This window comes from Triturus cristatus, chromosome 1_2, assembly GCF_964204655.1.
Source record: "Triturus cristatus chromosome 1_2, aTriCri1.1, whole genome shotgun sequence".
Lineage (NCBI taxonomy): Eukaryota > Metazoa > Chordata > Amphibia > Caudata > Salamandridae > Triturus > Triturus cristatus.
Genome location: NC_140580.1, coordinates 544,741,009 through 544,757,647, shown reverse-complemented (window position 1 = coordinate 544,757,647; position 16,639 = coordinate 544,741,009). Strand labels below are relative to the sequence as shown.

Here is a 16,639-nt window from a genome sequence, read left to right as displayed (position 1 = left end):
CGCTTTTATATTGCAGATAAAAAGTGGCCATGCAAGATAAATCAAGTGCGCATTACAGATCGGTATCGCTACCCTAATTACATCTTTTTACGTCTAAATATATAAATGTTATCAATGAGGTATTTCTGTATCTACGGTTCTGATGTGTTTTTTTTTTAATAGGCAATATTCAATTTTGCATTATATCCCATTACAATGTATCAGATATCATGCCTTTACTATTTGCATGATTTTATATCGAAAATGTGTATGAATTTGTGCCCTTTATACTCTTTAATTCTGTCATATGTTTGAGACATCTTAAATTGGTAGTCTTTGTCTTTTGAGTTTGTATTATATTTGTATCACTACATAACTATAGATTTAGTCTGAATGGGTTTCATTCTGCTTCTGTTTCAATGGTGGCAGGAGTACTGTTAATACTAATTAATGAATCACTGACAATTACATTTGTTGAGCTTGCCTCGCTTTAATTACTGCATCAGATTATGTATAACTATCGCTGTAGAGTTCTTTAAAGAGGCAACACTTCAACTCTTTCCTAAATTGGAGCAGCGTTAGGGTGGTTCTGATGGAAACAGGGCTCGGTGCATAGGTGAAAGAAGCCCGCTGTCTTGTATTTTTTCACTTTTTAGTCTGCAGTCTGATAGTGTCCTGGCTGCAGGTAGCTGAGATTTAGTTTTGCAAATGATGCTGCTGCTTCGAAGATGGTGCAGACTGGCATGGGGAGTCGATGGAGTTCCATCTGGTTAGGGATGATGTGATTATATTTCTTCAAGCCCTCGATAAGATTTGCTGCAACATGTAGCATGCCTCTAAGGGGTGCTTCTGTGGAGTCTGGGTACACAACCACCATCCAGATGCAAGAACACAAGGGCATGAGCAGCAGTTCTGAAGTCACTTTCTGAAAGAAAATGGCTTGCCATTCATTAGAAGAGAGCTGGTTCTAGGCATCTGTTTTTTGGCAATGTTTTCCTTGAGGGTGAGGTTGGTGTCCAGGGTAAATCCAAGTGACTTGGCATTTGGTGGAAGTTTGATTTCAAAGCTGTCAAGATTCATGTGATTAAGCCCCATTTGTACTGCATCTTGTTTATTTTCCTTGAAATAACAGGAATTCTGTTTTGGCTAGGTTAAGCTTCAGGTAGGCATTGGACATCCAGGTCTGGATAATGCGCAAGCAGCGTTTGAGGCGTTGGATGTCTGAAGCAGAGGAGAATTTAAAGTAGAGTGGTTAATCAGTGGTTTATTGGTGAATCTTGGTGCTGTTATCTGTGCGTACAGCATTAAGCAGCTCCATGTATAGTCTGAAAATGACAAGAAACAGATTGGAGCCCGGGGGACTCCGCAGGTAATCGGGTTCTTTTGTGACCTGGACGTGCCCATGTGAACAAACTGGTGTCGGTGGGAAAAGTGAAAGAAGAACAGGTAAAGGACATTACTGGTGAATTCCATACAAGACTCAAGGGCGCACATGAGGATGGGATGGTTGACTGTGTTAAAGGCAGCTGAGAGGTCTGGCAGTATCAGGAGGCAGGGGTCATCTTCATCTGTGGACAGAGAGCATCTATGAGGTGTACGCTAGCAGTTTTAGTGCTGCAGTGTGATTGGAGTTGACCACAGACGCTTTTTCAATGATCTTGCCTGATGAATGGTAGATGGGTGATGGGCCAATAATTAGCAAGGTCATCAAGACCTAGTGTAGGTTTAGTTTGGATTGGGAGGATCTGGGCTGTCTTGAGAGCTTCTGGGAAGATGTCTTGAGTGAGGAAGGCACTGGCAATGGTAAATATGGGTAAGAAAGCATCTCCAGAGAGAGCTTTGATGAAGGATAAGGGTGAGACATCTTCATAAGAAATGTATTTGAATGAGTTGAGAAAGTCAGTAATACCTGGGAGAGATAGGGATTTAAAGGGTGACCATTACAGAATTCTAGGGGAAGGGGTGGTGCAAGAATTGAAGTTGGTTTGGTGTCCTCTAGGTGCTGTCGGATCGTCTGTATTTTTCACAGAAGAGGTTGAGGACACTGCACTTTTATGTGGGTCCAGCAGGGGGCTGATGCAGTGTTTGATGAACGAGTTACTTACCTTCGGTAACAATGTATCTGGTAGAGACATGGTCTAGCCGCAGATTCCTTAACTTAGAATATCCCCAGGCGTCAGACTGGATCCGGAAAACTTTTCCTGCAGCAGCACCTCTGCACGCCGGGGGCGGTGCCGTCCGGCTACGGCCTGACGTTGTCCCCTGACATGATGTCATTGGAGCTATATATGCCCCTCCCGGCCTGGCCAACGTCAGTTTTCGTTGGAGAAAATGTTCCGCGTCAGAACGCGGAGCCATCACCAAAAAACTGAAAATATGGGAACAGTGTGCAAAAATGATGAAAAAATAGAAGAAATTGGCAAGTGAGACAGAGCAGTGCTCTGAAGAGCCATACCGCAAGAGCGAAGGCTCACGCAACGTTAAAGGGGGGACAAGCATGTGGAAAAACAGCCTGGCAGGGGACAGAAAGTCCACATCCTGAAAGTAGAACCGTGAAGGAAAACAGGTCCGGAACACTAGATTGAAGAGAATTCACCAAACAACGTCACCAGAAGGGACGTCGCAATCCCAATCAAAGATCCACAATGTACATAGCCAATAGACCTGAAGGAAAGGCCGCCGAGGTGGCAAAGACCACAAGGCAATGCAGAAGGGGAAAGCGGGATGGTGGGAAAAAGCGTGAATGGAATTTACATCCTACAATCCAGGCTAAGGACTGGAAGGAACATATGATGTAGGAACAGAACGAATCAGTCTGTGTTGAAGTGAGAGTATATCACCTTGCAAAAGGGCAAGCCACCCAAAGGGAGGCGCGGATAGAAAAGCCTTTACCTGAAAAGGCCCAGCAGAACTGGGAGGACGGGTGGGCGTTAAGGAATCTGCGGCTAGCCGCAGATTCCTTAACTTAGAATAGATACCAAAGCCATACCCACAGAGGAGGCGGGTCTGCAACTGAATCCCATGAAGTTCTATAAAGAACGTAGGGGTCCAAAAGGTGACTTAACACCATAAGGAGGACAGAGCACAGGTAACCACCAGAGCATGACGCTCTAAAGGGAGCGGAGGCAGTGGGAGGCAAAAGCAATAGAAGCGGTCATGAACAGCAGGAAAGAACCCAGTTATGGAAAGTGGTTTGAGGCTAAGTGAAAGTTAAGGACTCGAAAGAGGGAGACGAACCCACACAGAGTGGGAAAGATCTCCAGGATCTGAAGTGGCGACAAAAGCCTAAACAAGTACAGATCGTCCAAGAAAACAGTGTGAAAGAACACGGAGGAACTGGTGCCCGCAACTGCACAGGTCAGCAGAGGCAATAGGTTGCCCCTTACCCAGAAAGCGCCAGCATGGAGAAGAAACCATATCCCAGATATGGCGAGTTTTGTAGATTCAGACGGCAGCCAAGCCGTGCGAGACGGCAGCCGGTAAGACAGCTACCTCACATACCAGCCTAAAGAGCACAACAGCGAAAAGTAGCGCTTTGGAAACCGGCACCAGTACGACAGGAGCGACATAAGTGGCAAAATGCCTATTTATGGCGCAAGACGCTGGTAGCACGGAAGGTAGAAGACACGCCATGACCAGGCGATGGTGCCATAGTATGTAAAGGCAGAGTATAAGCAGTGGGGCTTCACCCACTAGACCGAAGACAGGAAGGAACCCAAGCATATTGTGTGGACTCTAGAGCTATACGAAGGACGCAAGGACTTCTTGTTGGGTAGCAGAGCAGCCCAGAGGCACCAAACTGCAAGAAGGCAGCAGCCTAAAAAAGGGCACCAGAGAACCTGACACTTTTAGGAAATGGCGGAAGAAGTAGACCGGGGCAGGACCCACGGACACTGTATGAGGGAGAGAGCCTGCAGGCACCCGTCGGGTAAGAGCACCTAGGGGAGCCAGAGCGGGAGGGGAAACATTGAACAATGAAAACGTGACTGAACAATAGTCCCCCTCAAGCCAGAGTGGGAGAAAAAAACGAGGCATAACCCTGGCAAAAGTGAGGCCAGAGGTAAAGATCCCCAAATTGAAGGAGGAAAAGACACCCCTCGTAGAGTGTACAGCATGAACCCTAAGCAAAGTCTGGAAATCCCTATACGGAAAAAGCAGGGATTAAGGACACCGCTATATGATAAGCGGCCACCAAAAGCAGGGATTAAGGACACTGCTATAGGATAAATGGCCACCAAAACCATGGATTAAGGACACTGCTATAGGATAAGCGGCCCCACGTGTGACAGACAACCTCTGCTAACCCAGTAGCTTTGAGGACCAGAAGTTGCAGGTGCACCAAGAAGGAACAACAATAAGCAAGCCGCATAGCGGCAATAAGAAACAGGCTGCATAGCGGTAAACAGGGTGCCGTTTGCATAAGAACCGCCAAAACCAGGCGGTGGACCAGACGTGCGAGATAGAGTACACAGCACCAGATCCTGATGCCATACAGACAGACCAACCCAACTTGCAATAAGGCAAGTTATACGAGGAATCCTGTAGGAAGAGACAAGGGACTTCGAGCAGTATCTCTGCTCAGCGACTCCATAGGAGCGTACCAAGACAACGGTCGAACCGAATGCCATCAAATACCCCACATAGGGTAAGGCAAACCAGTATGGGTGTCCTCTTGGGCGAAGCACACAGTCAGAGGACTGAAAAGAAAGGATGCAGCCAAGCGGGTGTGCCGAACAAACTGAGAAATGGCTATCCAGCCGTGAACAGTAACAGGCCCCGAAACCCAACCTGTGCATTAGGGAGGGTCCTGTAAAATAACGCCGAGAACACGGCAACCAGAGTTAACGCAGGCCGGACAAAATACGGGAGACCGCCGAATCTGCATGGCGGTCAAAAAGATCCTCCCCATTGAACAGAAGATCCCTGAGGGCATCCCGGATATGATCAGGGAAGCGACTGTCACGCAGCCAAGCATGGTGACCTAAAGCCACAGCGCGAGCTAGGACCCGTCCCATAGAATCAGTTGCATCCAGGGAAGATCGAAGTGAAAATCGCGCCATGCATCTTCCATGCAGAACAATGCAGAGCAATACCGCACTTGACCCTTCTGGAATAGCGGGGAGAAGGTGAGCAACTGAGTCCCAAAGAGCAGCAGATGCGCGCGCAAACACACAGGCTGTATTTAAAAGCCCAGAGGCCTGCGCTAGCGGAGGCGAAAAGCCTGCGGCCACAATCATCCAGCCACCGAGACTCTCTCGTGGGAGGTAACAATGGTAAAGAGTGTGAAGAGTGCAAATTAAAAGCTGCCTGAACTAGGCCTTGAGCAGGCGGGTGAAGAGACAGACAAAGGGTATCACCTGGTGCCGGGCGGTGCCTACGGGCAATAGCCCGATTAACCGGGTCACCCGAAGAGGGTCTGGACCAAGTGTCACACAGGGCGTCAATCAGCGAGTCCCCGAAGGGCAGCAAAGGTTCTACCTCAACAGGCTCCAAATGGAGCAGATCCAATAAGGAATCAGAAAGTAGAGGCACCATAGGGGGTTGTAGGACAAGCACAGCAACCGCCCCCTGAATAGCTCGCGAGAAGGCAGCTATTGACTCAGTTGCCATCCGAGTAGGAGATAACAAATGATCAGTAGGAGACGGTTGAAGGCTAAGTCTATCACTGGACATGAGGAGTGGCGAAGGCGGAGACTGTCCGGAAGGCCAGGCTATACAAGGAACTTGCACTCTGGCCCCTGTGGTAGTACCTGGCGCCGAATTCGGCATCGCCGGCCCCGTGGCTGGCGTCAGGTACTGCCACAGGCTAGGCGCAGGCGCCTTGTACTCTCTTTAGGGAGGTTGTCTGCGTCCTGGCGACTCCACGACGAAGCCGTACGACGTCAGTTCCGGCGTCGAGCTGGCTTCCCTTGGTGGATGATTCCTGGGGATATTCCAAGTTAAGGAATCTGCGGCTAGACGTCTATCAGATTGTCTTGAAGGGCGTTGTGCTTCTGGTGGCAGCTTTGCTGATGGTGTTGGTATAGCACCTTGCTTTGGCTGATGTAATAAGCTATCTGGGTGTTGAGCCAAAAGACTCCAGTATCAAGAGGCCATTAGGAGCTCTGTTTTTCTTCCATTTTGCTTCCCGTCTGCGGATGGAACATTTGTCAGGAAGGTTTTAAGAGGACCAGGGTGTTGAAGGCTTTGGGAATTAACTTGGGTGTTGTAAGTGGGGCATAGGTGTTCACATAGCTTTCCCAAAAATTGTTGAAGCTGTTTAGCTGGCGTTTAGCTGGCATCTGACATGTAGTTGATAGGGTGAAAGAGGAGTTGCAGCATTAGGTTATCTATGGAGAAGTCTTTTCAGAATCTAAAAGTTTGCTCATCTCTTTTGTGTTAACCTTCTTTTGTTGGTAGGATGCTAAGCAGGGAGATCAGGATGGAAAAGTGGTCGGCCCAGTGCAGGGATCTAGGTAGATTCTATTAGATTGGGAGTGATCCCGAGAAGACAATGTCAAAGATGTGGCCTTTGGAGCGTGTTTGTTGCATGACAAGCTGTACCATGTTGTGCGCCTCAATGACGTTTAAGACTGCTTCTTGTCCTTTTTTTGAGGTTGTGTTTTCTGGGAGGTTGAAGTCACCCAAGAAGGTGGTGTGGGCATGTCAGATGAATGAGTTAGTGAGGGTATCTGAGAATTCATTAATGAAGTCCATACGCTGCCTGTAGATGTGATGAAAGGTGTCAGTCTTGAGTTGTGGAGAAAGGGAAATGGTACATCAGCAGCTCAATGGAGTTGAGTGTTACTTGCTTGCCAGGGTACTCGGAAAAGGCCCTTCATAAACTCTTTAATAATTTGCGTTGATCACAGCGAGAGTTCCCCAGACTTTCTGGGAAACCTAGAAATTGCAGCTAGGTGTACCTTGATAGAAGAATGAGCCAACTTTAGCTTTGCTAAATGAAGTAGGTGAGGCAAAATGTGCTCCAGAGTCGAGAGCAGAGGATTTATGTCCTTTTCCACACACAATAGTAGCAAAATCTTTTCCATTTCGCAGCGTATGCCCTATTAGTGGAAGAAGCTCTGGCGCGCGGAAGGATGGACTTGCAATCTGGTGCGATATCTAGATTTGTAAATTCAGAGTTGTGAGGTTCCAAGCTGATAAACTCAGATTTTATCAGAGGATGAACAATCTGGCCGTTGTCCAGGGACAGCAGATTTTACCATGGTTATAAGAGAATGTGTGGAGAGATGGAAGCCAGAAAAAGCTCTGGGAACCAAAACTGTCTCGGCCATGTCGGCACGATGAGAATGAGATGACATGGTTCCTTCTTAATTTTGCTCAGCACTCTTGGGATGAGGGGGAACAGCAGGAAAGCGTATGCGGACAATCCTGTCCACTGCATCTGTAGAGCGTTTCCCCAAGAGTTGGCCTGAGGAAACCTGCTGGTGAACGTTTCGCATTTCTTACTGCTCGAAGTCGCGAAGAGATCCAGATTTGGAGTGCCCAATAGCCTGAAAACGTGCTGCAGCTGTTTCCAATCTAATTCCTATTTGTGACATTGCGCATTGGTTCTGCTCAGAGAATCCCCCCACCCGTTGTCCACCCCTGGGACATGCTCTGTCTGCAACGTTATCTTGTGCTGGATTAACCATCTCCAAATTTCTTGGGCTTGGTCTGATGACGTGAGAGATCTGATTCCCCCTTGCTTGGCTAGATAGAACATTGTTGTGGTGTCTGTTCTCACCAGAACAGAGGATCGTTGGATTCTCAGAAGGAACACCTGAAGACCTAGATAAACTGCCCTCAACTCCAATAGATTGATGTGTAATTGCTTTTCTTGAATGGACCATTTTCCGTGGATTTGTAACTACTGAAGATGCGCTTCCCAACCGTCCATTGAGGCATCCGTGGTCATTGTAAAACTGGGCTGTGCCACCTGAAACGATAGGCCTGGAGAGATATTGAAGTCCTTCTCCCACCATGACGGTGCCTGTTTCATTGCCTGAGAAAGAAGGATGATGTCCTCAAAGGAGCCCTGCTTCTGAATCCACTGTTTGCTCTTGAAAAGGCCTCATTTGGAGCCGACAATTAGGAATTACTGGGATGCATGATGACCGCATCCCCAGTAAAGATTTGAACAAGCTCACAGAAGTGGATTCTCTTGCACGCAGGAGGGACGCTAAGAGCATTATCTTTTGCTTGCGTTCTGAAGTGGGAAACGCCTTCATCAATCTGGTGTTCAGTATTGCTCCAAGACAAATACGTTTCTGATTTGGAATCAGGCATGACTTCTCATTGAGTTGCAAGCCTAGAGATGTGAACAGCCTTTGACAAGCCCGTGTAGACTCTTGCCGAGTGGAAATAAGACCCCTTTACCAGCCAGTCATCCAGGTAGGGATAAACCAGATATCCCTGCCTTCTCGTGAAGACTCTGGGAGCTGAGCTAAGGCCGAAGGGCAGAACCTTGAACTGGTAGTGATCCCCAGCAACCTCGAACCTCAGGGTTTGGCGATTTTTCGCCAGAATAGGAATGTGGAAGAATACGTTGAGGAGATCGAGAGACGCTAAGAAATCTCCCTTGTTTAACAACAACAAGAGAATGTCCTGCAGGGACAACATTCTGAATGATTGTTTCTTGATGTATTTGTTCAGCTGTCTGAGGTCCATGACCTGTCTCCATTTCCCACACTTTTTCTTTATGAGGAAGAAATTGGAATAGAAGCCTTTCTCTCGTTGACTGAGATGAACTTTTTCTATTGCCCCCTTTTGCAGCAAGATCGAGATTTCCTGCTTTAGTAAACAAAGATGGTGATGTATTCTCCTTGAGGGCGGATTCCGAGGAGGCTTGTGAACAAATTGCAGGCTGTGGCCCAAACGGATGATGCCTAGTACCCATTTGTCCTATGTAATGGCTTGCCATTGACTCAGAAAAGGAGAAAGATGATGGGACTGCAGAGGCTGAAGTCGAGATGGGGTGGCTGACGGAAGAGAAACATCACTGTTGTCTAGATGGGTCTTGCAATTTTCCTCGTGTCGAAGACTTAATTCTAAGTGAGTGCTGGCTGTATGAGACATTGGAAGCCCGAAAATGCTGCTGTTGTTGCTGTCCTCCATATTGTGGTCTGTACGATTGTTGGGAATATGGCTGCAATCTGTAGGACTGATAGGACGATCTTTGCTGGAACTGACCTCGTCCTCTTCCCCCACGAAAGGATTGATAACGTCTTTGTTGCAACATGCCCAAAGAACGAGCCGTCTCAGTATCCTTTTTGATACCCTGAAGTTCTTCGTCCACATGTTTCCAAAACAGGTTTTCCCCGTCGAAGGGCATGTCTAACACTTTCGATTGTAACTCAGGGCGGAACGACGTTGCCCCCAGCCAGCCCAGTCTATGGAAAACAGCGGCTCCTTCCATTGGTCTAAAAGCAATTGAAGACAAATCCATTGCCGAGTCAATCACTTTGGATGAAGCTCTAGCACCTTCCTGTAGCAGGTCTTTTGCTTCCTTCTTTTTGTCTTGGGGGAAGATATTCAGGAAGAGGTGCAAGGTCTGACCATAACTGGCGGTCGTATCGCCCCAAGATTGCTAAGGCATCTGAGGCCTTGATTAAAGTGGCGGCCATAGTAGCGAAGCTTCTGCCTATGCTGTCAAGCCATTTGCCTTCTCTGTCCGGAGGCACAGAAGAAGGAGATTGCGGATTCCTGGAGCGCCTCTGCGCAGCTTGCGTTATCACAGAATCCTGCCGGGGATGACCAATCAAACACGCCGGAGCTGAATCGGGTGCCTTGTATTTCTTCTCCATCCTCGGCAAAACAGCTGGAACGGAGGCAGGATTCTTCATAATCTTTAATCCCTTGCTCCATATATAATCCACAATAGGTATGGATCGAACTGACTCCTTTGCGGATCCTTAAAATCATAAAAGGAAGCATTCATTTTTAACTACAGGAAAAGGCAAATCAAATCATCTACAAGCCATCTCCAGTAATTCGTGGAAGCCCCCAATATCTCCCAGAGAAGTACTTGCTGGAGGGTGGGGGGACGGCGAAGATGGAGCCACGTAATCATCCCACTGCTGACCAACTAAATCAGGATCCTGAGTGAGCTCACCTTCCTCAGGTTGATCATCAGCTTCACTCTCGATGTAATCGTCCTGAATTGTAAGGCATCGATGAGCCGGTCTCTCTTCCTGCACAGCCTTTAACCTTTTAGAATCAGCCTTCAATGAGGTAGAGTCCTAATTTTTTCGTTTCTTCTCAGTTGAGGATGGCCCAGGGCTCTCTTCCACATCAGATCCAGAATCAGATCTAGATTATTTCTTCTGGAGCCATAACAACCACCTAATTTTAGGTAAAGGTGCCTACAAGGGATTTCATTCATTAATCTGAAAGTTGAAAGTTATACAGATTAAATATTCGTGTGTTGAGCCCCAGATGGTGGCTGAACCTTGAACCAATCTAAACATAAATCACTTTGATTAATTTAGAACAGATTTTTTCAGACAAGGGTATATCTGACTCTCAGAGGTACACAATTTTAATGTGAACAGAAATGTAAAGGGTACAATCAAAAGCAATAGAACATCATGATAGAGGGTACATGAAGGAGACTGCAGATCAATGATGTGATCATCTATTCCAAAAAATATGAAATAAGGAAGTTAATCTAAAACCATAGAAAACAGTTCCTCAGTACCCAAACTTGCTAGGGAAATAGATGTAGTAGTCGACGTTTCGGTCTGCTGTGGCAATATTGTCCGTCAGACGATCTTCAGGACAGACAATCAAACGTTAAGAGAGACCCTTGAAACAAATTCACTGGGATCAATCTAGTGCCATGGGGAAGGCCTAATATATAGGTTCCTAAAATTGTATGGAAAGTGAAACGAACAGCCTGCAGAACCAATTCACAAGGCAGAAATGTAGGTACGAGTTCATTAAATGGAGGTATAGTAAAATATCTCCACACTTAACACGCTAAATTGTATGAAAAGTGAATAGAACGGCCCGCGTAGTCAAATCGCAAGGCAGTAGTGTAGTTTGGAGTTCTGTAAATTGAAGTCAGATAAATTCCTCCGTACTCTTAACAAGCAGAAGAGCATTTACTTCTTCTCTCAAATGGGGACCGTACAACAACTTGACGTGTAAATAGATTATTTGCCCAAGTCGCCAAGGGTATTTGGGGTTTCCCACTGTTGTGTCACTATAACAACAACCTGGCTTCTTTATACTTTAGTCTTGGTTGAAAAGGTTCTACAATATACAGTCTTTTTTTTTTTTTAAATATGTTTATTTGCATTTAAATCACTCAAAAACAGTACAATAAATATCCAGCACTTACATGAGTCATACCAAAGTACAACTTCCCTTGCACTATCATCCCTATCGTGGTTCCATGATATACTGATTGATTCGGTGCCTCCCCAGCCAACCTTGCGGAGTAAACCCTTGGAAGTCCTCCATCCAGAGTCCACATGCTGGCAGATCGTGCATGTATAGGTCGCGGAGACTCCACTCAGAAGGTTCCGCAGTGCAATTGGAACAACTAATCTAAAACAATATTTACAGTCCTTGGCTGTATGCTTGGGATAAAGGCAATACAGACAGTCTTTGCGGGGGTCTTCAGAGAAAAGCCTTGCCTTCCCACAGGATCTGCAGGGTCTAAAACGCCTCTTCTTAGATCCCTCTGACATTGTGAAGTAAAGAAGATGAATGAAAGAGTACCTTGAGGTAAATAGCAGGGTCAAAAGTTCACAAACTGACAAAACTGAGCAGAGCTCAGAGAGTGTCACCTTCAAGCGTAGATAGCGGTTGGGTACACATTAGGCATGAGTGTGTGTGTGTGTGTGTGTGTGTAAGTGATTGTTTCTTGAAGCCAGAACTACGTCTCCCACAATCCTGTGGGACTCATCACCTGGCTCGTTATCAGGACGCCTACATAAGCACCGCCCATAGGCTGCCCTGTGCTTGTCCATCGCGCTAACTTTTCCTGGAAGCTTGACCTGCATTCTCCATCGGCTCGACGGGGTTTTCTCACTTCCATGTCACCTTAATGGAAAACTGCCCGGAGACGCGTATGTACGCGCTGTGCACAACTACCGCATTGCCCTGAAAACGGAAATGTTCCGAACGCGCTGGAGCGCGTTTTGGAGTCGTTACTCGGCTCAACCCAGGTGTGTGGTCTCGCCCTTGCCCGCCCGTTAATTCAATTGCTATTCATGAGATGGTGCTCGTCAGCGAGCAGATTGAAAGGCTCGGATCCCGCCTTCGTTTCTTTCATTCTTTTTGTTTGTGACAAAGCAGACGCATTCAGTCGGAAGGACTGTATGCGTTACGGAACCGTTTGAAAGGCTCGTCTTTCATCTTTTGTGCTGATAAGTGTTTCCGCCAGCAGGGGGGAAAAATCGGACACCGCGCTGGAGCGCTTTCAAGGCCGCCAAGAAGCCCGGCTTACCAAATAGTGTTTTTCCTTTCACGGAGGGTTTCTCTGCATGCAGACTCCGCGTGTGTTTCCCTTACATCATGATTTAGCCAGACAACGCGCTTGACGAAGCCTGCGCAAACTACTCGCCTTCCCTATCAAGAAGAACACACCCTCAGCTAAGTGCTCTTTATTTCCTGTTCTATGGGAAGCTGTTGGAATTGCAGGACAAGGCGCAGGCGCTAAAACTTAATTTTGAAATCTAGTAGTTTAATTTATGACTTATTTTTGGCTTTTGTGATCTTCTTTGGGTACTGTGCAGCAAAACTGCAACGTAATTGCATCCTCATGATTAACATTGCTTTACTGGCTGTCGTTGGTATACATGTATGTTGTGCTTGTGTTTCACTGCAGGGAACATGGGGTTAGAAAGCTTGAGTACCCGGATCGGACTGAGGTCTACACCCACGTACCTTCCCCCGGAGTGTGATTTTGCAGCTGCACCGTTATTGTTTCCTTTGTCCCTTTTTTCCCTTTCCCCTGTTATGGAGTCGTCTGCTGAGCGATAATCATATACTCAAGCGCTGCTCCGTATTGGGGACAGGGTTACCTGGCATCGTTCCCCACGCCCGCTGTATCCGGCTTGGCATGTTAGTGGTTTCCTGTCAGTGGTCTGACAGAGACTCCCTTACGCACGACGTGCGGTTAGAAATCTGAGGTCTGGTGGCTCTGTTGGGGAGTTGAGGTCTAGGGCTCGCCTCTGATTGGTCAAAGTTTGGACCTACATAAAGAGGTTGACGAATGTTTAAGTTTTTCTTTACCTGTGGTGGTTTCTAATGTACTTTTATAGTACTACTTTTCTATCTACCGCGAGGCTCCCACCATAAGGAGAGGAGTTGGCCTAATGGCTAGGGCGGTCAACCTCGAATCTGGGGAACTGGGTTTGAGTCTCGGCAATGACGCTAAACATCCTGTGATTCTGGGCAAATCACTTCGTCTTCCCATGCCTAACAAAAATGAATGTGTCCCCATGAAATGCAACTGGCGCTATGTAAAGCGCTCTGATACCCGATTCGGGTCAAGTTCGCGCATATATAAAACTCTGTAAAATAACAAATAAATGACGACGGGGAAGATACAAGCATGTGAATCTATGAAAGATTCAATACTGGAGAATCTTTCGGCCTCTGTCGACTACCATTAGCCATATACCTCCTGTCATTCTCAATTGGCAGCCACCTTGAAAAAACTGCGCTGGAGCAGGTAGCATAATCACTAAAATACAACTGATTAAATAAAATGGAATAATGACTAAATATAGTAGCGTACTGCAACTACAGAAAACAGGATAGGAATTTGTGCAAAGCAAACGCAAGGTTTCACGTGCAGCTAAAATGGAAAATAAGTGCGAGAAGCTTATCAGCAGAAAAGGTACAGGATTGTTTGTGCTCTCCAATGGGAAAAGAACAGGAGGGCTGCATAAGAAGTCCACAGACAGGCAATAATGCTTAAGCAGATTTGTAAAATGACTATCTTTTCTTATGTAGCAAGTTCTTTATGTCACAAAACAGCCTACAGTACGATTAGGACTAGTAGTCAATTTTAACTATGAAAAAAGGACAATGGAAGATACTATTCGTCAGGGAAGCAATTGAGAAGTTCAAGGCACTGAATTAAGCTGTGGCCTTGCTGTCGCCACTTCTTCAGAGGAATTCTATAAAGGAGCACAAAAAAGAAAAAACTGTTTTCTTCACAACTCACAAGAAACCCACAAAAAAGCTGGCCAAATAGTGCACATACATTTCCGATCTCTAATCTCCCACTCCAAGGAAAAATGTCTTGCATCTAATCAGAGGCATCTGCCAACAACTCAGCCCCGGGGCTCTCACTTCCTATTCCTCTTCACGGCGCCAGAGGGATTTCAAGTTGCCTGCCTTGACTTCTGCTGAGAAGGCTAATTAAGGATATTTGCTGAACTATTAAAAACTATTCCAAGAGAGAACATGAGGTAACTGGGATTATATTCAGACAGCTTATGGTAGGGTCCGAAGACCAGGAGTATAATTTGATCCAAGATGTTCTTGAACAAATGCCATTATCAGCTTATATCTTGAAGCATTTCCAATGACCAAAGAGTAGCAAAATCAGTCAGATTCTTAAATAGCCCAGCTTACTGCTGAACACTGATGATCTGTCCCTTTTATTATTAGGCACTCTTAACATTGCTATTTCGAGCATAGCTCAATCGTTTTGGTTCATGGTACCGTTTTACGGTAATAGAACAGCAAAAGCGTCATCTTTCTGCACATTATGCTAATCATATTGAGATCTCAGTCTTACAGCATCTCAAACCAACGACAAGTGCAAATGTGACATTGATATAAAGGACCAGCTACCCAGACGGATGAGTATTAACTTGGAGTACACACTGTAAATCAAACTAACATCGCACAATGTGATAAACATTGTGCCACTACTAAACAGTTGAAAATTCAGAAAAGCTGAGCCTCTTGGCTTCTGGGGTAGTACAATAATATTAATCACCCTTCTTTGCACTTCAGAAGGAAAACACAAATTTATTTTCCCGCTCCATTGACCTAATTCTAGATAGTGACCTATGAGCTCATCTGCATAAAATATAAACCAATAAATAGAGTTTTAAAATCACCGCAATTGGGAGCCAGAGGTTGTGAAAGCCTTGAGGGACTTGATATCAGAACACATTTATGCTGCATTATCTGCAACATCTAAAACAGTGTGGCAAAGAATGCATTGTCATGCTTACCCCACAAACTGAGCATACACCCTCCTTTATAAGAACATTAATAAAATACCTATCAACTATGATTAGTGTTAGAAAAGAAGCACAAACTTTGCATTTCACTCTTCAATCTCACCTCAGGAATAAGGGCTGTTATGAAGGCTTCATGGTCTACCATTAGTTGCTTCACTACATGAATAAGGCACTTCAACCTTGGCTGCAAATAGAAACATAAATCAGATAAAACAAGCAGCCATAAACTAATATCAGATACAGATGCTAGATTTAAAACTAACCTTGTCAATACATGTCAGTCGTTCAGGATACGAAACAAACCACTTATGAGCTTTAAATGGAGTTTGACAAACATAACCATGCCAGCAAACCAATGTGCATTGCAAGGTATTTATGCCTGTCCACATTCAACTTAAACTAGTTACTTACCATTGGTAATGATTTTTCTGATAGAGACTCTATATAGCCGTGCATTCATCACCTTTTTAGTATTCCCTCAGGTTTCAGACTGGATTCAGAAAATTGTGAGCAGTACCACTGCGAGCTAGTAGGTGAACAGCCAGTTGTTGAAAAGGGGAGGAAAAAAAAGGGGGAAACGGCAAAGGTGTCTAACCCTGGCCCCCCCCCCCCCCCCCCTTCCCCGTTCAAAGGTGTGCTGAAACTCCCATCACTTTCCTGAACACGTGACAGGCACTGGTGAGTCCAAAGGGGAGCACAGCGAACTGAAAATGCTCCTGTCCCACCGGCAGATTGCACCGATGGGCCTTCAAGGTTGGTATATGAAAATAGGTGCAGTCTACAACATTTACAAGTCTACAACATTTACATTTACATTAGACAAAGGAGTACCAAGAGGCTTCAACCGGACACAATGAAGTTGCTCTACACAGATTCCTTTGTGGATGTGATAGGAGCTGAAATTGAGCCCTCATAGTTACAAAGTTTGAAAATGGATTCACAGTCCTTATATGGTCTGGAGGAGGTCACAAATTACCTGGCCAAAACACATTGACCTTCTATGGATTTGAGGAGTTCGCAAAAAGTTGTGAAATCAAATAGCATCAAGGATCATCAGTCTAAACACACCTAGCGAGAGACTCTTTTGGCTATTGGGCTTTTTCTGGTTGATTTTTTATTTTTTTTACTAGTAGATTACCTTCCTATACTGACCCAAAGCACAAAGTCGATACTTGGGCCAATTATTTTTGTTGTAAATTGATTCGCATATACAAGGACAGTGTGTGAATATTTGTGGTTTGACTATTTCTAAAAAAAGTATGGTTGGTAAAAATGTAAATCCAAATATTAAAAGAATGAAGATACAACGTAAAGATCAGGACCCCCTGCTATTAGTGAAAGCTACCAGGGCAGGGAGAACACTACTGTATGAGGAAAATCCCTAGGCAACTGATTATTTACGGCAAAATATGTGGTATACACATGTGAAGGCCAAGTAACCCAATAAAGCAACAAAAAAAAAA

The 16,639-nt window shown here is 45.6% G+C and overlaps 1 protein-coding gene across 1 annotated transcript in view; it reads right to left on the bottom strand.

Annotated features, from left to right (window-relative positions):
- The window catches only part of RRP12 (ribosomal RNA processing 12 homolog), a 362,034-nt gene that overhangs the window by 96,734 nt on the left and 248,661 nt on the right, over nt 1-16,639 (bottom strand). The window contains exon 22 of the mRNA XM_085606394.1: nt 15,280-15,360. Coding sequence (XP_085462520.1) covers nt 15,280-15,360 — 81 coding nt within the window. The remainder of the gene's footprint in view (nt 1-15,279; nt 15,361-16,639) is intronic.